This window comes from Alosa pseudoharengus, unplaced genomic scaffold (assembly GCF_046254945.1).
Source record: "Alosa pseudoharengus isolate Yale_2024_CS ecotype anadromous, Long Island Sound unplaced genomic scaffold, YU_APseudo_1.1 YU_APseudo_1.1_scf_2, whole genome shotgun sequence".
Taxonomy (NCBI): Eukaryota; Metazoa; Chordata; class Actinopteri; order Clupeiformes; family Clupeidae; genus Alosa; species Alosa pseudoharengus.
Genome location: NW_027468663.1, coordinates 5,488,676 through 5,514,143, shown reverse-complemented (window position 1 = coordinate 5,514,143; position 25,468 = coordinate 5,488,676). Strand labels below are relative to the sequence as shown.

Here is a 25,468-nt window from a genome sequence, read left to right as displayed (position 1 = left end):
TAATACATGAATATGCATGTCATGTTGCTATTATAAATAATTGAAATGTTGTGCGTTAGGCTATTTTGTATGTTCATATCCACTCAATGTTTGTATGTTAGGCTAGCCTACTGAATGCTTTTGTTCCAAGCGTCTATTGACACAAACAGACTCATTGATAGTCTACGTTTATTGCATTATTTTCCGTAACATAAGCTTATAGAAGAATAGTCTGACTGAGGTCCGTGTAGCCTACTTTTGCGTTCATTTCATTGAATATTGTTTCTGAAATTGGATAGTTTTAAAGCTTGTTAATGATTTCAATGTGTTTAAATGAGAAACAAGCAAAAGCAAATTTGGGCGGTTTTTTGTGCATTCTCGCGGTTTTTGGCGAGGCTTTGGGCTGGAAAACCTTGCTGGCATCTGGCAACACTGCTTGCAGTAGGGAGTCGAGGAAGTAACGTGAACAAGGCTAGGCCAGGTGGCGTTGCTTGCGTGTGTATTGCAAGTGTGCCGGGCAAAAAACTGAATAACTCGTAATTTGTCGAGTCCACAGTCAGTACCACGATGTTTAATCGGATGACAAGTCTTTGGATGGGTGATGTAAGTTCATAAATATCAAACGTTACTGATTCGAAATCAAAACATTTGGCAAGGTAGCTATCGTTAGCTATCAGTCATGTCGTTATGTAGGGCCTATCAGTAACTTTAACAGCTTGTAGAAGTAGATGTTAATTCTCAATATCGTTTCATGTGCCATGCTTATGTTATGCATTTCCAGTGTACTATTATTATTATTATTATTATTATTATTAAAGCTCAATTTAAGACGTATGATGTATCTATAACACGTTAGCACGACCGTGCTTTGCTTGTATTGGTAGCAGCTAAATGGCTTCTCACTGCTAACGTTGGCTAACGTTAGCCGCCAGAACTAAGTTACTGCAAGTTTAGGCCGCGGGGTTAGCCATAGATACTGACAGTAGAGAGTTAGCACTTAAATAGTGTGTGCAAATTTACGAGCTAACCACCTAGGTTAAAGAAGCTATTCTTACAGAAGTACAAAGTATACTTTACTCTAGGTTCACGTTAGTTACTTGTCGATTTGGAGACCTTAATCGATGGTAGGTTATTAGCACCATTAGCTATTTTTCCTTTTCTTTTTAGAGTTTTAGAGAAACATTTTATGATAAAGTTAGGAAGTTAACGTTGTTCCAAAGAGCCGATATGGCACTTTTCTGGAGAAGATTAACGTTAGTCGCCTTCTTGCTACCAAGGTTGGCATAGGTCAGGGGTTTGGTCCAAGGGCCAAATTATGTCAAGCATGCCAAACCAAGGGCTAAACTTTGCGTGTTTAACCCTGGATGCTTTAGCCGCTAAAGCATCCAGGGTTAAACACGCATACACCCGCAAACATTAAAAAATGGAAGAATAATCATCTTATCTCACACGCACATTTGTTTATCTGACTCTTGACCAAAACATTTGTGTATTGCACCTCGAAGCAAATTAACAACACCGTGACAATATGATAGACTACCTGCCCAAATTATCTTGATACTGGTACTATAAGATTCTAGTATAGGGCAAAAGACAAAACATCAGCAAATGTACAGGAATGACCAACATGATGGAAAATATATTGCCAATTGTAATCCTTTTTTTCTCTCTCTTACAGTTAGACCCATACATGGATGAAAATTTCATCAAGCAGGCATTCAGTAACATGGGAGAGACAGCATATGGGGTCAAAATTATAACACACAGGGTAACTGGGTAAGTGTAATTGCTATTGTGTTCAGAGTGGATTTGTGTTACAAGCAATGTGTTTGATGTAGCAACAACCTATTACATTTATTATTATTATTATTATAATTATTATTATATACATTTCCACTACCTTAGCCATGACTGCACCATGATTTTTGTTCTCCTCTTGCAGCATAGCTAGTTGAATTTCAAACTACATACTTACGTATGCATTCAGGTATACTATTTGCAGTTTGTCAGTGTAAATATTAAATAACTGCTTCTGAGTGAGTGCCTCTCATGTGCGAAGATATCCATATTAGATTATCCATATATGACCATATTTTGTTATTCACAGAGGATCAGCAGGATACTGCTTTGTGGAGCTTGCAGATGAAGCAAGTGTAGACCGCTGTGTACACAGACTCAACGGAAAGCTGGTTCCTGGTTCGAATCCTGTAAGTGCAACTAGACCTAAACTAATTCCAGGGTACTTCAGAACAAAACAGTGAATATGTTTGAACATGGCTATTGGTACATACAGTGTAATCAGGATGACCTTCACCATTAACTTTTATCATCTGACAAGCTCTATAGCTCTCGTTGGTTCCATTGTTCTTCTTACTTCCCTTGTGGTGGTTGAGGCTGTTTAAAAAAAAATGATTCTTGTTTGAAGCTGCTGAAAAAACTGTTAGGAACTTAGTGAGAAATTGGATAAAGATAAGGTGAAGGTATGTATGTATGAGAATGTTTAATCACACTAGTTTTTGTTGTTGTTGTTGTTGTCATTTTGGCAATGTGGCTATAGTACTGCATCGTTGGTCTGAATGGCTAAATGGTAAACAACTCTCTTCTCTTATTTTTGTGCAGCCCAGAAAGTTTAAGCTGAACTATGCTACCTATGGGAAGAGGCCAGAGCCAGGGTGAGTAGTCAGTGCTGTTGCTTGATATTTGTTTTTGTACAGTCATCTGAAAATGAGAGAGAACCACTAGAAATCAAGCTCTTTCATTTGATTTTTGTGTAAGCCATAGTATGATTTTTCTTCATATGTGTATGTACATACTTGAGGTCACTGGACCATGTACTTGATGAACTGTAGTATGGGTTGTTATGCCTGTATGGCAGAGGTTTCTCAACGGTTTCTCAAAATCACTATAGCTTCACATGCATAAACATGACATTGTAATGAAGATGGTTTTATTGATTTGCTTTTTCTGTTCCTCTAGCCCTGAATTCTCAGTGTTTGTTGGGGACCTCACCTCCGAAGTCGACGACTACCAGCTTCACCAGTTTTTCTTGAAGAAGTACACATCATGCAAAGGGGCCAAAGTCGTCACTGACCCGTATGGGAACTCGAGGTATGCCAGGTCCCTTTCTCCACTGATACATCTGCCCATAGACTTTTCTGGTCCATCCCGTGATTGTGACCAAGACAGTCAGTTTTGGTGACTGCACTATGACATGGATCAAGGATTGGGAGCCCCAGCAATATCTTGAAATATTGTCTCATTCTCAAGTCTCATGTCTGCTGCCATGTTTAATTATGGTTTTCTTTCATTTCAACTCCTGTTTTATTCCCTCCTTTTGGAAAACGAGGACAGAGAATTACATGGTTGTGGTGTCACAGTTATGACAAATCTGCTAAAACTATTGTTTTCCCCATATAGGGTAAGCAAGAGCAACTCACAATTGAAGTGATGCTACTTCATATTAAAAGTAAAAAAAAAGTTTCAGTTCTACCATATAATTAATTTTTATTTCTTACAAATTACGTATTTATTTTGCATGATACGGCATGCTGTGAGGGGGAAGCGAGGCTGATGGCTCAGTGCTGTGTCTGATTCTTTAGAGGCTACGGTTTTGTGAAGTTTGGCGATGAGAGCGAGCAGAAGAAAGCCCTGGAGGAGTTTCAGAATGCCTCTGGACTGGGAGGAAAGCCCATCAGGATAAGCATCGCTGTCAACAAGAGGTATGATGTGACTTCTGTAAATCAAGTCAAAGAAGCTTCTTAAACTTGCCGTTTAGTAGGTAAATTACTTGGACAAGCTCTCTTTATTGACTCTCTTTATTTCTGTTAAATCATGTTGGCACATTATATCCTCCTATACCGTCTGTGAACTTTTGATTCTTTGATTCTTGGTTCTGTCGCTATTGCATGTGAGAAATTCTCCAATCGAGCAGTGATATCACTGATTGCAACCCACTGAATACTCCTCTCACCCCTAGCTTTCCAAGCACATAGTACAACCTATGGTAGCTCTTATAAGCCAAGCTTTTAAGATCATGTATCTACCACTCCTGACTTACAATATTCAATACACAAACCCAAGTATGAACAATGAAACCTTCAAGACCAATATCTCTTGAATAGCCTACGCACATGTCACGTCATTACAAAGTAATTCCTAATACACTGAAAGTGTTTCTTCATGCAACATAAACGAAACAGCAGCGAATTTGGAAGGGACATCACACCATATTCTGTTTCAGTTTCTAAGTTTGGATGCTGTGTAAAATGTGAATAAAAGCAGAATGTGATAATCACAAAAAGGACATCATATCAAATGTTGAAAGTGCCAATTTTGAGTCTTTCATGGAAAATATAAGCTCATTTTGAATTTGATGTCATCAAAAAAGATGGAAGGGGGGTGTAACAAAAGGTTGTGAAAGTTGTGTAACGATAAAGAAAGGGAAAAAACAATCTAAGAATAGTGCTACTCAATCTGAAATCGAAAATATAGGGATATGGGGATTTCATTGTCTGTAATACATAGCATGATTGAGATATTCTGAGAATCCAGAGATCTGGTGGAATTCCAAACACTTCACTGGAGCACCAGAGAAGTTGGGAGCACACTCTCTGATGTGCGTTATGGCATTCACTCGGTAGAAATGGATGAGCGATACAAAGGTAGTCAGTCAGGCTAGCTTTGGGCTGTGCATGTGTTCGTTTGTTGTTTTGGGCATGCTGGTCAGTTCAGGACTGTCACCAGTCCTTCCTGGGGGTAGGAGTCTGATATTGGCCACATTTCATAAAAACAATGTGAACAGCCACACAAAAAAATTGATTTGAGCCAAAATGATTGAGATTTGAGCATTTAAACCTGCAGTGTGACCCTAGCCTAATACTCTGCATCCATCTTGATTTCTCTGCACATCAAAGTTATGAACTTGACTGCAAAATGAACACAACATATCTCTGTTGTTTACACAGTGTGATGAAGCATGTGGCTATCTTATTCATTCAACAAATCTCATTGAAGATTTTTTGTTTTCCGAGTCAGTAATGATAATGTAATTAGTAGTCAGCCATTAAAATCAGGCTTGATGAAAATGCCACAGGACACAATGTTAGACAGCAGGAGCTGATGAGCTGAGACTTATCAGAGGTATCGGAACGTCACATATTACCAACAGTCACGTATGTCGAACCTCTTACGTGTATGTGTCACTTAATATTAATTTCTATACAAACCAAGACGGCGGATTCCTAAAGAAACACAAGCATCCACACCATAAGTGTATCTAAATTAGCTATGTACCAAAAATTACATTTTACCATGACTCAAAGAGCTTTAAACAGTCTTGTAAGGCTGCGTGTACAAATCCACTTGGAGCTCCAGTGGAATTTTGAATTGCGACGAGAATTCTCGGGCTAACCGTTGATGTGCCGTGAGACAGGTTGGGAATAGGCACCCACCAGCCCAGCACTAAACTCAGAGTGTGGTAAACAAATATATCAGGATATATCAGGCAGTAAGATCAGTGATCCCCGTCGACTTTGGAAAGGTATGCAGGCGTTGACGGATTACAAAGCAACATCAGCAACGCTTAAGGACCCCCCCGCCTCATTAGCGGAGGAGCTAAACTCGTTCTATGCTCGCTTCGAAGCGAAAACAGCGGATGACGTGAAGGAGGACGATGGCATCCTACAAGTCACGGTGGCTGAGGTGAGCAAAACTTTTAAAAGCGTGAATGCGCGTAAAGCTGCAGGCCCGGACGGCATCCCCTCTAGGCTCCTTAAGACGTGCGCTATACAGCTGTCACAAGTCTATACAGATATATTCAATCTGTCTCTCAAACTGCGCTATGTGCCTAAGTGCTTTAAAAACACCACTATTATACCCATACCAAAGAAAACCATAGCTACTTGTTTAAATGATTACAGACCAATTGCACTGACGTCAGTAGTAATGAAGTGTTTTAAGAAACTGGTTGTAGCCTACATCAATTCATGTCTCCCCCCCTCCCTGGACCCCTTACAATTTGCATACAAACACAACAGATCAGTGGATGACGCCATCTCAATCGCAGTGCATACTGCCCTAACCCATCTGGAAAAGAAAAACACCTATGTCAGGATGCTGTTTATAGACTACAGCTCTGCGTTCAACACAGTGGTACCATCGAGACTGGTGCTAAAACTCAGAGATCTGGGCCTGAGCAGTTCCATTTGTAGCTGGGTGCTGGACTTCCTGACTAACAGACCACAGTCAGTGAAAATAGGCGATTTGACGTCATCCACTCTGGTACTCAACACAGGAGTCCCCCAGGGTTGCTGTATCAGTCCCCTGTTATACAGTCTCTTTACACATGACTGCACGGCAAGACATGAGAACAACAGTAGGGATCGACCGATATGGATTTTTTAGTGCCGATACCGATACCGATTTTTTTCCATCAGCCTTAGCCGATGACCGATACAGGCTGCCCATTTTCTTGAGCCGATACTGCTTTTATTTTGCTCCCTCAATTTACATCATACAAATGACACATAATTGCACAAATGATGATAACAAATGTTATAAGTCAATTTTAAAAAGGAACATTTATTGAACTTATGGATGGGTGCACTGGATATGATTAACTGTGCAAAATGCTTTCATCAACATCTTACATCACAGCCTTGATGATGCATTGCTTGCTGACATATTATAAGACATAATTCAAGTCATCAAAAAATGATGTCAGCACATTTAAATAATTTAAGAAAACAATAAGCCTGAAAAGTAGCTATTGAAATAAAGTGCTTGATTTGTCATTTTAGACTGCATGGTTTCAATTTTTCTATGTCTATATTTTTCTAAAAAAAGCTGCCAGATTTGTCAACCACAGAACATAAATCAGCAGAGGAAAATAACGTGGAAATAACGTGGTGTCAGATGTTTCTGTTCTAAACGGCATCAACGTCAAAAGGTTTAAAAACGTATCTCAAAGTTTTAAAATCTCTCCTTCAGGTACCGCAACACTCATATCGCTGTGATGCGTGTGTCCCACTGAGTGAGACAGACCAGACGCACACACAAACTTCTGTTTGGTAGCTGACGAACCACCATTGAACTGGATTGATAATGATAACGTTAGCAAACGGCTCTAAACAAGTAAGGCATACACGGTACAAATAAGGTATGTCTGGTACATGATAAACGTTAACACAAATTAATATTCAACTACACGTCTCTCATTATTAAAGCTCTGATATCACTGCGATGGCAACTCCGCCCCGCTCGAAGGGAGAGGGGGAGGAAGACGCACACACCACACGCGTCCAAAACTCAGCCAGATGGTCGCTGAATAAAACTCCCACAAATATCTCGGAACAACGTCGGCATTACTTGATTGACCAGTGTTCGTAACAGCTACCGCTAACGCATGTATACGGATAGCCTACAACTTAGCTATTTGCAGCTCCTAAATACAATGGCAAGCATGTTTTATAGAACAGGCATTCAGGGAGGGAGACACACACACACCACACGCGTCCAACACTCAGCCAGGTGGTCGCTGAATAAAACTCCCACACCACGGAACAACGTTGGCATTAGGCTACTTAATCATATGACCAGTGTTTGTAACAGCTACCGCATGGATAGCCTACAACTTAGCTATTTGCAGCTCCCTAAATATAATGGCAAGCAGTTTTATAAACGATCATTAAGCATTAAAAAAGTAGCCTACCTATCTATCATTCGTGTTTTCCATTTGGACCCACAAACTTGCTTCCACCTTCAAAGTGTATGGCAATATTTCAGCTAAGTCAAACAGTTAAAAGATGCTTTGAAAGTTTAAAGTTTACTGTTGTCTTGAAGAGCAGGCTTTCAGCACTCTGCTCGTGGGGGAGGGGCAGTCTGCACGTGAATTGCAGAGTCTCCAGCAACACAGAGCTGCCTGTGGACGCCTGTATGTAAATAATGCGGGGGAAAAAACGATCGGCAAATGCAGCGGCTTATCAGCAGATGCCGATACACGTACAAAAACGCAAATATCGGCCCGATATATCGGCCGGCCGATATATCGGTCGATCCCTAAACAACAGCATCATCAAGTTTGCAGATGATACAACCGTGATGGGCCTCATCAGTAACAACAATGAGGCCTCCTACAGGCAGGAGGTGAGACCTGTCTGTATTGTGCCACAATAACAACCTTCTCCTGAACGTCAACAAAACCAAGGAGATAATCATTGACTTCAGGAAGAACGTGTGCATTCACAAACCACTCTGCCTTGATGACTCACCTGTGGAGATAGTCGACAGTTTCCGGTTCCTGGGAATACATATCACTTCCTCCCCATCATGGTCTTTCAACACAACCTGCATTCTTAAGAAAACCCAGCAGAGACTGTTCTTTCTTAAGATACTTAAAAGCTTTGGGGTGGGTACAACATTTCTTATAAACTTATACAGATGCACCATTGAAAGTATACTGACTGGTTGTATCACAGTGTGGTTAGGTAATCTCTCTGCCCAGGATCTCAAACTCTTAACAAGGACAATCCGGTCTACCTCCAGAATCATTGTGGCCGACCTTCCTCTACTACAAAACATTTACCCTGTACGCTGCAGGAGTAGAGCAGAGTCTATCATCAAGGATGTCAATCACCCAGCCCATCCCCTCTTTTCATTACTCCCCTCTGGTAAACGCTACCGGAGCATTACTTCACACACAACACATCTTAAGGACAGCTTCTTTCCCCAGGCTATCAGAATATTAAATGGACAGTGACTTGAAACATTCTTAATATAATTGCTTGTCATCAATATGGTACCTTATGTATCACAGAAATGTTATATATATTTTTGTAATGCCTCAGTGCGTTTCTTTTTTTTTAAATCATCAGGTCTGCAGGTCATTAGGGGCCTGCAGGTCAGTGTAGGTCTATGGTCTTACATGTATGTATACATGTATGCAGTCTTTATGTAGGTATGTGGTCCATATGTCTGTGGTCCATATGTATGCACAGAAGCTCTATGTAGGCTTTCTAATGGGTGCATCTCGACTGGTGTGCTTGTGTGTGTTTGGGTGTCTGTGCATGCTTAGCAGCACATATGTCTCGTTCTTTGTATGGTGCCCCCCCTCCCACCCCCTATACTATTTATTGCCTATATGGCACCATTGTGCTTCTTAGACCTCCCTTTTTACCCCCTGCAACTTGTGGCACAAGCATTTCACTGTATTGCAAAGTATATGTGACAATTCAACTTTTGAACTTGAAGAACCAAACTAGATTTTGTTCAAATCTACACACCTATGGCTACTGAAAAAGTTAAGGTTCATTTAGCAAATGTTATTTTGAAGTATTAAAAAACATTGTTGTTTTAGAATTTTTGAACGAGATGGTTGGTAATTAGCACGTTTACGATAAGCACCTTCATCTGTAGTTTCTAAGACTTTTCGCACTGTGGGGACTTAATGTAGTTCCTATATAACTTTTTGTGTTAGGGTTGTGGGTAAGGTGTTTTCCCTGCACATAGACACCACGAGCAACATACTTTCATGTTGATTGGTTAAGCACAGCCAACATAGACTTTTTCATTTTGCATTGATATGGCAGATTGATATGGCAAATTAAGCTTTAAGCTTCACTTACTTTCCCACTCACCGGACCTGAAGGCCTCCTTCAGGTCCGGTTAGTCTTATTGTACAATGTATTGTGATGCATTTAGAATGCAATAAACCGATTTATTACACGGCTCTTCAGAGTGCTGCAGAAAGTTCCATTCACATGAAAGGCCCGAACGTTGGGAAGGCCCAATGTTAAATCTATATAAATCACCGGCAAAGTATATAATCACCGCTGTCAATGGCAACGGGTTGATTAACGTCTTTCATATCCCTCCGCAAGACATCCGTTCACTTATTGCAATGGAATTTCATTGAAAGGGAAAGTAAGCTAGTAAGACGTTGCCTCGCAACTATCAAGTTCTATCTGTGTGGCGAACTATTTATTTTGTCAGTGGAAGACACGAAACGGTAGCAAAATCATTTTTAAAGATTCATTGTGTTAGGTTTCTTTTCTCGTTTTGGCAAGTAGCCGTGTAATAAGCGGGATAATGTATTGTCCGCCGGTAATTATCAGAAAATAAGTCCCTTCAGGTCGAAGCAAAACCCCTCCGCTGCTCGGGGTTCTGTTCTCCCTGTCGGGACTTATTTTCTGATAATTACCGGCGGACAATAGATTATCCCTTACTTAAAAGGCCTGAAGATTAAAAGCACTGAAATCTGTCACTGAAGCACTTGACAATTCTTGACAACCAAACTAATTCAGCCCTCATATTTTCCTCTAGCAACAAGTCCAGCAACTATCACAATCAAAATCATAACTACAACAACTACCAGCAACAGTACTATCAGCAGCCCTACCAGAACTACTACCCACAGTGGGGCTACGATCAGTACAACAGCTATGGAAACTATGGCTACAACCCCTATGGCAACCCTCCACCAATGCCACCGCATGGGATGATTCCTCCTCCGCCCATGGGAATGCCCCCTATGCCCCCAGACATGCAGCCTCCCACAGAGGTAAGAACCACTCATCTGCTATAGTCGTGCAACAGACTGTGCATTGTAGTAGTGATGGTGTTGATCTCCTGCTTTTTCCCCTGTACAGTTTTAAACCTGCGGTTTAAATCACTTACCATATCAGCATATCACTTACATTTCAGGACTCTAAAGTGAAGAAGTTATCCTTGTCTGGTGACTGGTGTGGCTTTAACAGTACTGTTATGTTAGTATTTTGTCCCCCTGTTCTGCTAAAAGATCTTCTAGGTCCTGTTATGCTAAGGGTGTGGTTTATTATTATTTACATGGTGTTTATTTGCTATTAGGGATGCTTAACCGTTTCATCTTAAGATTCCCTAAGAGTTTAACAAGAAATTACCAAAAAAAAATGGTCCACTCATGATGCAAACCAGCAGTTGGTTTGTGCAGGCTTATTTTACCATCTTTGCTCTTTTTTCAACTTGGGAACTGGAGGCAAGCCAGATTTAGAACCTCTACATTTAATAACAGCTGATGTATAACACTGGGAAGAACTTACATTTTCTGATGTGCACAGCACATACAGTGTAAGTGTCTCGTCTGTTTTGTATCATCCCTGATCCTGTTTGTGTTCCATCCTTTTGCTGCAGCAGTCACAGGAATCCATAGACGAAGGTGAAGAGGATAACGCTGAGGGTAAGCCTGCCCTCATGTTGCCACTAATAGCCCATGTAATGTCCGCTAGGTCTGTTGTCCTCTAACAGTGTTTGTCCTCTCTAGACCCCAACCCCCAGATGGATGTGGACACTCTGAATCGGCAGTTCATGGAGCGCAGCGAGGAGCTCTACGACTCTCTGATGAGCTGCCATTGGCAGCCCCTGGACAACATCACGTCTGAGATCCCGGCAGCCAGCTCATGATGTGTCCCCTGTACTATAGCCTGTCCTGAAACCGGTGCCGCTCTTCTTATCAATCATCCCTTTTTAAATGCAGCCGAGCACGGCACACTTTCCAAACAATCCAGTTTTTTTTTATTAATATTATTATTATTATTATTATTATTATTTGGATTGAGCATCAAACATCAACATGTTTGTGAGCATATTCTAGCCCTGAGTAATGTATGTACAGTTTTCTTGATTCTTTTTCTTGATGTAGATCAGAAATGGCCTGATTTTGGTTGCCCCCAATGCAGTGCAAACATCAGTGGTTTATCTTTTTTTTCTGTGTGTAATATTTTTTATTTCCTTCAGAGAAGACAAATATGGTAATTTGATGTAATTTTTGAGATACACAAGCATGTCTTTTGTGACTGGAGTATAGTGATAGACATATACAGTGGATTTAGCTTTAAAGACATTCTTTGCCTTTCATGATGTAAGTGGTAATGTCTGGCTGATATTTTATATTTATACGACCAACATTTGGACATAAATGTGAAATATCAGACAGCCCAAATCTTGCTTATGTGTTCCCTCCCCCTTAAAACATCCTTTTTTCCTCATGAAGTCATGCTGTTTTGTGTTATTTTTATTGCATTTTGAAGATATTTTTGTAATAAAATTCAAACATTGATTGGTGAATAACATTATTAAAAACACTTTCATATTAATTTATTTGTAGCTGTTTTGTTCCTTTATTGAAAATATATCTCCATAATGGCTGTTCATTTCCTTAGCATGCATACGGATCAAAATTGAACCAAAAGAAATTAGTGAAGTGACATGGCTATGCACTCTTTACAAAGCAACTCTGTGCTTATTTGATAGGGGCTGTAGTGATTAGCTAGGCTGTTCAGGCACAATAGATTGTAGGTTGTAAGCTGTAAGACCCTCAGCATATGTACAGTTTCAGCTGTTTATCACTCGGTGATGCTGCAGACATGCCATTTTGCTGAGTCGCTGTCATCTGAATACATTGCCCTTCTTCCTAATGTCAAAAGACCATGGCATATTACTTTACTGTTGGTACATCCTAGGTGTTGATAGTCGTATCGCTTTCATTACCAAGCATTTACCCAAGACCAACAACAGAACAAACCAGTTCAAAATACAGTGGACATAGCAGCTTTATTGTACTACTGGCTTGACAATCGAAGTGGGTCATCAGTTAATAAGTTGTACAGTTCTATTTGAGCGTTGCATTGTTTGCTTGGTCTGGCTCCACAGGCTTCCCATCCTCATCTTTCTTCTCAGTGGTCAGCAGTCCCACGCCTGGCCTTCCTGGGCAGTACCAACTGGGCCCGAGCCGATACCAGCCCTGGTAGAGTGCCCGCCAGCTCAGGCACCCCAGGGCCCCTCCCAGCAGCTGGGTGGGGAACAGGGGGAAGTAGGCCAGCAGGCATAGGAGCAAGAAGATCCAGAGGCTGAGCAGCAGCACGCAGAGGAGGAAGATGATGCGCATCGGCCCGCCCGAGGGTCCGCCCAGTCTCAGGTAGGGCCCGAACACAGCCGTCTCCTCGGCCAGCAGCAGGCAGCACAGGCACAGCAGGAAGGTGTCCTCCGAGACCTCGTAGCCGCGCCACAGCATGCCCGCGTTCAGGCAGGCTGCCTTGCTCTCCCCCTCCCGCAGCAGCAGCAGAGGTTGGGCGCTGTCCCCCGGCGCCGATGCCGTCTTACCCTCCAGGGGCTCGCTGAGGAGCTCGTAGCAGCTACCAGTGGTGTTCTCCAGCACGCTCAGAACTCTCCGGAAGCCCTGCCACAGGCCTCCAGCCACGGCCAGCCGTGAGAGGTGGCGCAGGGAGAGGGTGAGGGAGCGGCGGACGGAGAAGGAGAGGAGGAAGACGAAGGAACCCACAAACACACAGGTCCATCCCAATGCTGACCGCAGAAACATTCTTTACAGAAAAGAAAAAGAGATGCAAGGCAGGCCTCATTAGCTCTCAACATTCATGTTACAGAGTATCTAGCTTTGAATATGACGGGCCAACCAAAATTTGGCGTAAGCTGAGTCAGTGTAATGAAAACCTCTGTTAACTGGAAGAGCTCACTCGTTTCATTCATGCAGTGTGGCTGGCTGTTGCCAAGTCCATTAGTTTAATGACCATACAACTATACATTTGATTTGGACTTCATAATAGCCCTGTGTAGCTAAGGATATTGACACCAATAATGGGCTGCATGTGTTATGTTGTCCTCACCTGTATAGGAAATGTGTCTTCTTTGCAAAAACACTATATGGGGAGACCCACATGCTCAGTGCAGGTCCAAATATGACAAGGCCTGACATCAACAAATGAAAATGGCGGCGAATTGAGGCATGACCAAGGAGACCAGCTGCCAGGTCAGTTATGACCACCAGGAAAGAGTTCAGAAACATCTGTATTTCAGAAATGAAAACAACCTTTGATACTCTGAAATACTCTGGGAAGGTTGCTATACCCTAACTTCCACCAAAGGTTTTCACACAAAAAGTGCAGACAGTGATGGAATTCAATGGCTGTGTGAATCCACAAAATAAACAATCTACCAAATGTGTGTTACAAGGAAACAGAAGTCATAGAATCAGAATTTAGTATGGCATTAAGAAGTTACGATCCAGTAGCTTATGGAAAAGGACCATACACTGACATAAATCTTTTTGAATGCTTCACATTTCACAGTCTGTTGTTATCAGCATCAAGGGTATTTTTCATTCCGCAGGCAAACTTGAGACAAGTACTTCCTGGTTATTTCAAGTGTTTTTTGTCTCTGTTTTCAGATCTCAGATGTCTGTGCTGACCTTCACACACGGACTGCTCACTTTCCACCTCGGTTCCTCTTCTCAGCCACAAGTTTGTCCTCCCAGTGGTCACCTCCCACGGTCAATTCACTTGCTGTTTAATATTCCAGTTTACCATAGAGGCGGGGATCACAAATCCAACATGCTTCAGCTCCTCGAACAATTCCTTTACCCTCATTCACAGCCCCTGGACTCTCTGCACGGTTAGGGCATATCGCTCACTACGGCCATCCTACTACAGACTCTAACCACCCCCAGAGCCCACTCTCGGGCAGTAACAGAAAAAGACACATGTTCGCACCTCCAGTGTAGCCCCACACTGCAGGTGTCACATTCTGTCTCCAAAGGTCAGAGGTCATACAGTGACTGACATTTCCTGCCATTTTCTGTGTGTTGAGATGCATATCTTACACAAGCACATAAAACCCTTAAATGTCCTTAATAATTGCTGAATAATAAGACTTGAAGCAAAGGCGTGGTTTACAAATCCAGTGAAAACAGAAAAACATGTTAAAATGCTTTTGGTCAGAATACATTTATACTCCTACAGTAGAGCAGAAAATGAATGGGAAATCTTCATTCGGAAAACACTAGAAAGATGTTACACTGCTCATAACATGAGTAGTGGCATGAGGCATATAAATATCGGATGACTGACATACAGTAAATGGGGCTCTATCTAAATTTAGATCTAACCTCTGTACAGTATCTGTGTGAAGCTCTGTCACTTCGCTTCTCTCCATTCTTAGACGCAGCTGTTGATGTCTAGGCCTGTTTCTGCCAATCACTGGAGCCTCCCTGGTGCCTTATGCCTTTATCCACCCTAACAGTTGTCCTAAACAATGCCTTCCCTCTGTTCCACCCAATCACATGCGACTCACCCAGCCCACACCTACTACTTTGCAAGCGCAAATGCAAAAGTCGTTCAGGCACTAACAGCAGCAGCAAAACACAAAAGCTTGTTTTCATAGTTCTCTCATTTTGCACAATTTTTGTGTGAATGCAGTTTTCATCTGCAAACAAACCTGCTAATTACATTCATGTATAAGGGCATAGTCTTGTCTATTGTTAGTTTTTTTTTTATGTGGAAATGAACCATTTGTTTTTTCACCCACTTACCCAAAGTGATACCTTTGCATTTGTTTTTTGTTTTGGTATCGTAGGGTATCAATCAATACTAATACAATACTACTACATATATTAATATACAAAATACATAGCTGTGTTTCTTTTCAACACACTGTCATCAGATTTTTGTCATGGCTGATGACTGAAGTGACTTTCCACTTCTGTTCTGTTTTTACATAACTGCATGTTATTTGAAGACTAATCTAACTAGCTATTATGTTCACATACTCGCTGATTTCCCCTTTTTCATCATTCCCCTACCAGCCCTTGCTATTGCTGACATCTGTTGGAAAATTGATGTACAGCAGCAGGTGGAAAAACAGAATAGTTTTTAAATGTGATATCATATATAGATCACATTTTAATCAGATAAAAATAAGTTTTGATATTTTGTCAAGTCCTTCAGAATCAGTTGTGTATTTTTGCAACTGATCTGGGACAGTAACCATGGACATTAGACATTGTATACAATATATATATATATATATATATATATATATATATATATACACACACACACACACACACAGTTTCTTGGTAGGATAGAAAAACAGAAAAACGTAACGTTTTCATTAGTGGCTTTTATCTCCCAGTCATAGTATTGCACTTGTTGGAACCTGAAACATCTTCTGTCTTCCTAAAGGCTGATGCTCCCTACTGGGCATAATATGCCACTGCACAGAATTCAGAGTGCTGAGACACATTGCCTCCTTATTTTACCTAAACAAAGAAAACATAGCAAAGAGGAGAGGCCATGGCAAATGTGAAGTACAGTCACTGAGATCCATCCAACTAGAATTTCTAATCGAATTTATCAGCCAGTAGCTCATGGACTGGCTGCCTCAGCTGACTAGAACATGGCGGCATCATGTGAATGTGGATAATACAGTGATTTTTGAATGTTAAAAGTTCCAATTGGTGAATAAACTATTTTGAAAGGTGGATAAACTTTAATAAGAGGTGGATAAACTCTGTTTCTGAAATCTCAGAGGTGGATAAACTGTGTTTACTTGCGTTTAGCCTCCACTACACCCCTGATCATAACATAGCTAAGCTTTAGTGTTTTTTGACATGGACAGACATCAAAGCCAGATTGTTATTCATCAGTGTTTACATTCAGGTTTCTGGTAATTCTACATGGCGGCATTGAACCCCATGAGACATGTGGAGTGTGTTGAGAAATGGTTGCTCAAAAAGAATGCAGAGCCTCTCTCAGCTGTTGTCCTTGAGGCTGTAAATAACAACTGTCAGTTTCATCTGTCTTCAAAACCTAGCCTGAGTGTTAAAAAAAAACTGACCGTTCAAACAATGAGCTCAAAAACCTACTTATCATCCCTTTTCCCAGCTCTACTTTTTACAAAATTGTGATGTACTTTGTGCCCTTCATTCCACCACCATCAACATATTAAATAAGAGACTTGCACAGGAATCTTTTGGGGTATGACAATATTGTTTTTATTTATTGAATGGTTTAACTTGGAAAAAGCATTCAGTCAATATTTTTTAACAGCAAAAAGGCTTCACAAAGAATTCTCTGAATGTATTCTAAACTACTCAATCACACTGTGCGTTTCACTTGTAGTCCTTGAGCAAGAGGGGTTGGTTGGTACCATCTGAGGGAAATAAGTCTCATAGTGATTTTTGGCAAAGTTAGAAAATAAGTGATAGCATTACATTGGTAGTATCTTTTTGTATGTTATCACCCTTTTTATGTCTATTATGTTGATTATTTGTATTATGTCAATATGTTTTTGTTTTGTACGTTTTCTGAAATATGATGTATGTATGTAAATGAGCCATTATCTAATGAAATGTTATTAAATAAATGTAACTTAATATTAGATAAAGTCAGGTTAAAAAATTCTTATAACATATTAGTGAAATATTATTCCCAAAATTCCTGAAACTCTCCATTTGTGAGAATGTCCTCATAAATTTGTTCAAAATTCATGTTATAGTTAGGCTCATATACGTTTTTGAACCCATGCTAAAGTTGACTAAAAATAGAAATATAAAATCATCTTTTGGAAATTGATCTTAATGCTTTAAGTAAAACATGAGGAAGTATCCAACCTTTAAGGACACCAGTTTTCTTTGTGAATGAATAATGTATCATAAATAAATACATGTTCTTCCTTAAAATACAGGAGTCATAAGTATTCACACCCCTGTGTTAAATTCCCATAGAGGCTGGCAGATTTTTATTTTTAAAGGGAAGTTATTTTATGGATCCAGGATACTATGCATCCTGATAAAGTTCCCTTGGCCTTTGGAAATAAAATAGCCCCACATCATCACATACCCTTCACCATATCTCATGATTGGCATAGGGTATTTCAGAAGATCATCTCTCAATGCAAATCAAACCAGCTATTAGGCTAACTGAAATAAAACCATGCCAATCTCTAAGTACATTCAAAACACCCACTGCAATAACATTTCACTCTAATATGTTCAAAATAAAAAAATAAAAAGAATAATTTTGAACCTGACCTTATCCAGTGTTTAGTAGTGTTTAGTTTTCTGTACTTAAAATGTATGCAAATTATTGCATATTTCAGTAGATGATGGCTATGAAGATTTGAAGACAAAAAAATATTGACTTAATATAAATGATCAGCTGTGGAAGTTTTGTGGGGATATCTATTCGTTAAAGGTTTTAGCCTATTCACCTGTAAGATATCCCAATATACTGTAGACATATAGCCTACAATGGACATAAAGCGCCTGATAAAACACAAAAAGCTACCCCAAATGCAATGCTAAAACATCTTTTCTAGGGGTTTACCTTAAAACACATTCCTTAACTGTGTTCACTTATATCTTTAACACATCATTGACTCAAGAGACAGTTCCTACTTGCCTCAAGCAGTCTGTTATTGTTCCAGTACCGAAAAACAAAAGTCCATCATGTCTGAATGACTACCGCCCAGTAGCCCTGACGTCTACAGTGATGAAGTGTTTTGAGAAGCTTGTGAAAAACATTATCTGCTCATCCCTCCCTGCCTCCTTCGACCCCCTCCAATTTGCTTACAGAGCCAACAGGTCTACAGAGGATGCCATCTCAAACCTCATGCACACCACCTTAACTCACCTGGAGGAGGGGAATGGGAATTATGTGAGGATGCTGTTCATTGACTTTAGTTCAGCATTCAACACGATAGTACCTCTCACCTTGGTCACAAAGATGAAGGCCTTAGGACTGAACACCACCCTGTGTCACTGGATATTTGACTTCCTCACCAACCGTTCACAAGTGGTTAGAGTGGGGGGTCTGACATCTGACTCATTAACCATCAGCACTGGTGCTCCCCAAGGCTGTGTTTTGAGTCCACTGCTGTACAACATCTACACACATGACTGCAAAGCCAACAGTAGTCATACCTCCATCATCAAGTTTGCAGATGACACAGTGATCTTGGGCCTGATTAGTAACAACAATGAACAGCTCTACTTGGATCAGGTTGATGAGGTGGCACAGTGGTGTCAATCTAACAGCTTGACACTGAATATCAATAAAACCAAGGAAATGGTAGTGGATTACAGAAGGAAGCAGCAGAACTACAGTTACACCCCACTAATGATCAGCGGGCAACCTGTAGAGAGAGTCACAAGTTTTAAATACCTTGGTGTCCACATTACTGAAGACTTAACATGGACTGTTAACACTCAACATGTTCTGAAGAAGTCCAGACAACGACTCTACTTCCTTCGTCAGCTAAGGAAATTCAAAGTTTCTACATCCATCATGAAGGCCTTCTACACTTCAGCGGTTGAGAGTGTTCTAACTGGTAGCATCATCACCTGGTATGGGAACTCCACAGTTAGAGATTGTAGTACTCTGCAGAGAGTAGTGCGCTCAGCTGAACGTACTATAAGAACTCAACTCCCTGCTCTACAAGAAATCTATTCCAGAAGAGTACTCCTAAGAGCCCAAAAGATTCTGAAGGACTCTTCTCATCCTAACAATGGATTATTCCTACCGCTGAAATCAAGAAGACGCCTATGTAGTCACAAAGCCAGAACTGAGAGACTCAGGAGAAGTTTTTATCCCCAGGCCATCCGAACTCTGAACTCACACTATACTGACTTTGCACACATTCACTCCTCAGCACTCTCAAACATTTCCCAACTCTGAACTCACACTATACTGACTTTGCACTCATCCACTCCTCAGCACTCATGACCCCCCCCCCCCCCACACACACACACACACACCTACATGACTTTTAGCACTTTTACATCCCTCTCCCTATGCTGCAGACCTTTTATTTATTTTCTTATTCATCACACGTCAAAACACACACACACACACACACACACACACACACACACAAACACATATCTGACTTTCTCCAACTTTTGCACATCTCTATAGAACTTTTTATTTATTATTTTTGATTTCTCCTCCATCTATCTACCCATGTCCTTGATTGCCTAGCCTTCTGTCCCCCCCCCCCCCATCCCCAACACACACACACACACAAAAACACACACTCTTACATCATCACTGTCATCACCTCACATACATACAGCACACTGCTTGCTACAGTAAGCCTCCTCTACATACTTGCTGCACACTGCCCCCCCCCCCTCCCTACATACACAGCACATTGTCTTCAGGATCTTCTCCAACACACATCCTCTACTTACTTACAGCATACTGCCCCCACCTACCCACACACACACTATACACACACACACACACAGTCACTGCTTCACTCCCCTCCCGCCCACACACACATCTTCACTGTCATCACTCACATACATCATACTTGCAGTACACTGCCCCCCCCTCTCCCCTACATACACAGCACATTATTTCATCAGGAAGCTTCTCCAACACACATCCCCAACATACTTACAGCACACTGCCCCCGCCCCCCCACATACACAGCACATTGTCTTCAGGATCTTCTCCAACACACATCCTCTACATACTTACAGCATACTACCCCCACCTACCCACACACACACTACACACACACACACACAGTCACTGCTTCACTCCCCTCCCGCCCACACACACATCTTCACTGTCATCACTCACATACATCATACTTGCAGTACACTGCCCCCCCCCCTCTCCCCTACATACACAGCACATTATTTCATCAGGAAGCTTCTCCAACACACATCCCCAACATACTTACAGCACACTGCCCCCGCCCCCCAATACACAGCACATTGTCTCATGAGGAAGCTTCTCCAACACACATATTGCACACTGCCCTCTCCCCACATACACAGCACACTATCCCATCTCCCTTGTCATCCCCCCAACACACACACCAAGACCCTTGGCAGTTGGGTTAGCCCCTTGAGCCGTGGATATGCCCAAGGTTTCTTCCTTGGTAAGGGAGTTTTTCCTTGCCCCTGTTGCTCTTGGGTGCTCCTTGTTGGTGCCCCCCCCCCCAATCGCAATCCTCCCCCACCTTTCTTATGCAGCCCTTGCCACTTAATCTACTAAACCCCTCTTCTACTGCACTTTTTACCCCCCCATAAATGCACAAATAGGCTGACACCATACTTAATTTCACTGCATTTCTTACTTCCAGTAACTATATGCATGTGACAATAAACTTCCTTGTATCCTTGTATCCTTGTATCCTTAAAACAATTTAGTTTGCATTAAAGCTGTAAGGGAGTATACTAAACACAACAAAATGTGTTAATGAGTGGTCATTACTATGTATAAGACTTGCATCAATTAAGGCATTACATAAAACACTTTATAAAGGTATAAATAAGTAGAATTCCAGTCTGTTCTGATCATTTTAATGCCATCAATTACAATTTATAAATTACATTTGGTAAAATGTTCCTACCATGACAAATATAACCATACACTCACAACAAATACATACAATCAGGAAACAAAAAACAAGGATGTATAAAACACACCGTAATATTATGGAAATAAAATACTATTATTTCCATATACCCTTATAACTTCATCTTCAAGAAAAATGATAAACATTCACAGCAACATGGCACCTTTAAAACATCCAAAAAGACCTATAGAGCTGGTAAGTCCCGCCCATCCGCTAAACCCCCAGTGGACCTCTAGATTGAAAAATTGTCAATGCAAGTGAATGTGAGAAAATAATTATTTTCTGGTCCCGTTTGAATTGTGCCATGAATGTGAACATATGTTGTCTGTGAATTTTTAATATAATTTTTCATGTTACGAGTTTGACAGTATATTATATGATTCTTCGGCTATCAGTTGTGGAAAAGACATAACGAGAAAGACTACATGTCGCCTGTGACGTGAGCTAGCTCTAATCGCTAACATTAACTGAGATGCTAGTTTTTGTAACGGCAGGAATAAACACACATGGTAACAAAAATATTCGAAACATGTCTAGCTTCACTCAATACATTAACACTATGATACAGTGTGATTGTAAAGTTGTATGGTTCACTGTGTTCAAAGTCAATCTTAATATAACCCTCTACATCTCGACCAACTGATGGTTGTTATGGGAAACTAGTAAGCTGTCATCTAGCGGAAAGTTGTAGTCCACAAAGTGCTCTCACACAAAGTTTAACCGCATCAAACTTCTACCCGCTCAATTGTAGCAATCTTTACACGAAAATTTATATTAAAAACTCACAGACAACATATGTTCACATTCATGGCAAAATTCAAACGGGACCAGAAAATAATTATTTTCTCACATTCACTTGCATTAACGATTTTTCAATCTAGAGGTCCAGCGGGGATAGCGGAAAGGGCGGGACTTACCAGCTCTATAGTTCTACCGCGCTGAGCTAATGTTTTAGCCTAGAAATCTAGACGCGCCCCTAGCGGCAGCAAATTAAACTAGAAAAGCATTTCCTGAAGGAAATATAGTGCATGAAAATGCAAAAAATATGATGTAAAATATCATACAGAGTAAAAACAAACTATATTGGTTGTTAGGTAGATGAGGTTTAATATAGTTGGAATGACTGAACAGTTAAATAGGTGGATAATTTAAATGGTTAAATTATTTAGGTAGATAATTGACGATAACTGACAGTTGGAATGGCTCTAATGTTTGCTAGCCGTTATGCTAACTATGTTATCAAAGATAATAATGTTAACCAAGTTACTTAACTTAGTTAACTTAGCGAATGTTTTCATATTTAGTAGTTATGCTAACTAGCATGTTAGCAATGTTAACATGCTAACTATGTTAACCATGTGACTTAGCTAACCTAGCTAATCATTTTTAGTAGGTATGCTAACTATGCTAACAGTATGCTAACATGTTAAGTATGCTAACCATGTGACTTAGCTAACTTAGCTAATCATTTTTTGTAGGTATGCTAACTATTCTAGCTAACATGTTAACTATGTTAACCATGTTACTTAGCTAACCTACCTAATCATTTTTAGCAGTTATGCTAACTATGTTAACTAGCATGTTAGCATGCTAACTATGCTAACCATGTGACTTAGTTAACTTCGCTAATAATTTTTAGCAGTTTTGCTAAAAATGTTAACTAGCATGTCAACATGCTAGCATGCTAACTATGCTAACCATGTTACTTAGCTAATCATTTTAACAGTTATGCTAACTATGCTAACTAGCATGTTAACATGCTAGCATGCTAACTATGCTAACTATGTTACTTAGCTAACTTAGCTAATCATTTTTAACAGTTTTGCTAAAAATGCTAACTAGTATGCTAACATGCTAACTATGCTAACCATGTTACTTAGCTAACTTAGCTAACTAGCTACAGTAGGTAGGAGCATAGACAGTAAAAGAAATGGACGAACAGACTCCGTCGTTTTCAATGGGAGGGCACTGAGTCAACTTGAACAGGATGTGTAGTCTTAATAGGGCCAGTTTGTATGCTTAAAGCCTGAGACTGGCAGTTGATGCAGGTGGCCCGAACACCTGCCATAGGATTCTAATTGCTTAACGGCAGTCTTAATAGAGCCATATTGTATGCTTAAAGCCTGAGACAGAGTATATAGTTTAAAAGTTAAATGTAGATAGTGTAATGGATGTTGATAGACAGAAAGTTGAATGGATGTTGATAGGCAGATTGTTTAATGGATGTTGATGGATAGTTTAATGGGTGGATGAGTGAATGGTTTGAAGAGGATGAATGGATAGAAAGTTGGAGGAAATGTGTCTTATATCCTTGTAGAATGGAGAGACAGAGAGAGTTGGTCTAGTTCAGTAGAAAGCAGTTGATACAGGTGCAATCAGTTGAACTGATTCTTTGATGGGGCCTAGATGAGCAGCTGGAAGATGATACCAGGTGCAAATCAAGTTAATTAGTCCATTGTGATGTCATCAGCCCATGTTAAGTCTATGGGGAAATTTTGAGCAGTTTTTAATTAATAGTTTAAAAAGTATAAAAGTTACAAAGATGAAAAATACAAAGCCCACATGTCATAAGTAAGACCTACGCAACGCAGTTTGAATGAAGTTTCTACGTTAAACGGTTGAAGCTGAATTAACTGCGTTAGAAGAAGAAGAACAAGAAGAAGAAGAAGAAGCCTAGGAAGAACAGTAGAGTGCATTTTCATGCACTCTAATAAGAAGCCTAGGAAGAACAGTACAGTGCATTTTCATGCACTGTAATTTGCTGCCAGGGCTAGTCTAGCAACTCTCCGTTGACTTGTGAGCTCTAGAAATCTAAACTAAATCTGGCATTGAAATTGTGTATAGAGTCGTTTGTTGGGCTTAACATAATGATTGATGGCAGAGTTGCAACGGTTTGGCTTGAATTCCCTGCTACTTGAAAACAAATATCATATTGCGTCCTATTGCGTGCAGAGGGAATTTAAAAGACAACTGATTATCCCGACCCTCGGACTGAGCACTGCGAACGGTGAGTGCCCAGACCCTACATTATAATGTGGGTCTGGCTCGCCAGGCTACTAATGTTTCCCTTTGAACAACCATCCCAAGACTACCTCAAATCTTTGCTGGTCCTCTGATGGACATCTTGGACAGCTGCACAGCCAGGCACACTCCACACTGTCCATATGCTGAAATAACTGTGCCTGCCCTCTTATGTGGTAATAAAATATGCACCAATGATATGCCTGGGGCTATTCTACCCAACAGTTCCATTTCAAACATACTTCCTGTATGATTGCTAAAAAAAAATCTTAAAATGCTTTCTGTAATAAAATTATTAGAATTTCTGAAGTTACATAATACATAATTGAGGGTCATTCCAAGTGAAAACAGCCAAAATCGGGGTATCATGTACATGGTACCTCTCAGATTTTGCTGAAAAGCGGTGAAAATATGCCTTATGTTACCAAACGAGGGAATCTGAAGTTTCAGGTCAATATCTCAAACGGTTTGCCCGTGGCGTCCATTTGAATTTCGGGTGCCACGGCCGTAATTGACACATTGGAATTTCACATTTCATCTTTTGCCATTTTTGGAAGCCCATAACGTCTGTTCTAATAGTGGTAGAAGGCTGGAAACTGGTGTGGTAGTTCATTGTAGTCTGTACTACACAATACACAGAATCAACATTCCTTACTGTTTGGGTGAGAGGTGGGTCACCAAAGTCCTAAGAAATGTTGACGGCATGTGTGATTTTTCACTTTTTGGGTGGACAATTAATGCTCATATTTATTCTAAACAGGATTATTTGTTATATGTGGGAACCTTGCTCTTGCCAAAATGAATTTGAAGGGGATGGTACCACTGGCGGGGGTTTTATGGGGGTCCAAAAACCCTCTCTGGTAGAGGTGACTCTTTTAGAACCCCATATTTGTACCCCCATATGACCATGTGGGCACTTGATGATCCTTATGGGATTTATACCAGATAAAGATACATATTTGTTCTTTCTTTTAATAAAATAACATTTTTGACTATGAAGCTCCATAATATGAATTTTATTCTTCATAATGCACCATTTTGGACATTGTTTCCAGAAGTCTGGAATGTAGATCAGGGAGAATTTAGTGATGATAAAGCATGAAAATAGTGGAAATAACTTAGTATTATGCTCAGTGATGGCAAACAATTAAATACTGAGACTGTCACGGATTAACCCCTTATCCCCCATGAAAGAGACCCGCCATCAAACTTTTAAAGAACTAAATAACAAGAATGTTACATAGTGTAAGAACTAAATAATAAGAATGTTAAA

The 25,468-nt window shown here is 40.5% G+C and overlaps 2 protein-coding genes across 3 annotated transcripts; one reads left to right on the top strand and one right to left on the bottom strand.

The window, feature by feature from the left end:
• The first annotated feature begins 435 nt into the window (after window positions 1-435).
• Window positions 436-12,104, top strand: trnau1apb (tRNA selenocysteine 1 associated protein 1b). 2 transcript variants are annotated; one of them, XM_076293475.1, is made up of 9 exons: window positions 436-582; window positions 1,658-1,755; window positions 2,087-2,186; window positions 2,599-2,651; window positions 2,956-3,087; window positions 3,579-3,698; window positions 10,297-10,534; window positions 11,146-11,188; window positions 11,273-12,104. In XM_076293475.1, the coding sequence occupies exons 1-9, from the start codon at window positions 547-549 to the stop codon at window positions 11,410-11,412; spliced, it is 960 nt and encodes a 319-aa protein (XP_076149590.1). In that variant the 5' UTR covers window positions 436-546; the 3' UTR covers window positions 11,413-12,104. The 2 variants fall into 2 exon arrangements, with proteins under 2 accessions (XP_076149590.1, XP_076149589.1); XM_076293474.1 differs by having other exon boundaries at window positions 11,143-11,188.
• A 500-nt stretch (window positions 12,105-12,604) lies between these two features.
• On the bottom strand, window positions 12,605-14,580 carry fitm1l (fat storage inducing transmembrane protein 1, like). Its single transcript, XM_076295713.1, has 2 exons — window positions 13,632-14,580; window positions 12,605-13,328 (listed from the first exon to the last, which is right to left on the bottom strand). Exons 1-2 carry the CDS (start codon window positions 13,808-13,810, stop codon window positions 12,620-12,622), a joined length of 888 nt encoding a protein of 295 aa, XP_076151828.1. The 5' UTR covers window positions 13,811-14,580; the 3' UTR covers window positions 12,605-12,619.
• Between the last annotated feature and the right edge of the window lie 10,888 nt (window positions 14,581-25,468).

Coding starts and splice junctions, on each gene's coding strand:
- trnau1apb (XM_076293474.1), top strand. CDS start 547: ATGTTTAATCGGATGACAAGTCTTTGGATGGGTGAT. Junction 2,652..2,955: donor GGGAAGAGGCCAGAGCCAGG/GTGAGTAGTCAG, acceptor CTGTTCCTCTAG/CCCTGAATTCTCAGTGTTTG. Junction 10,535..11,142: donor ACATGCAGCCTCCCACAGAG/GTAAGAACCACT, acceptor CTTTTGCTGCAG/CAGTCACAGGAATCCATAGA.
- fitm1l (XM_076295713.1), bottom strand. CDS start 13,810: ATGTTTCTGAACTCTTTCCTGGTGGTCATAACTGACCTGGCAGCTGGT. Junction 13,329..13,631: donor AAGACACATTTCCTATACAG/GTGAGGACAACA, acceptor TTTTCTGTAAAG/AATGTTTCTGCGGTCAGCAT.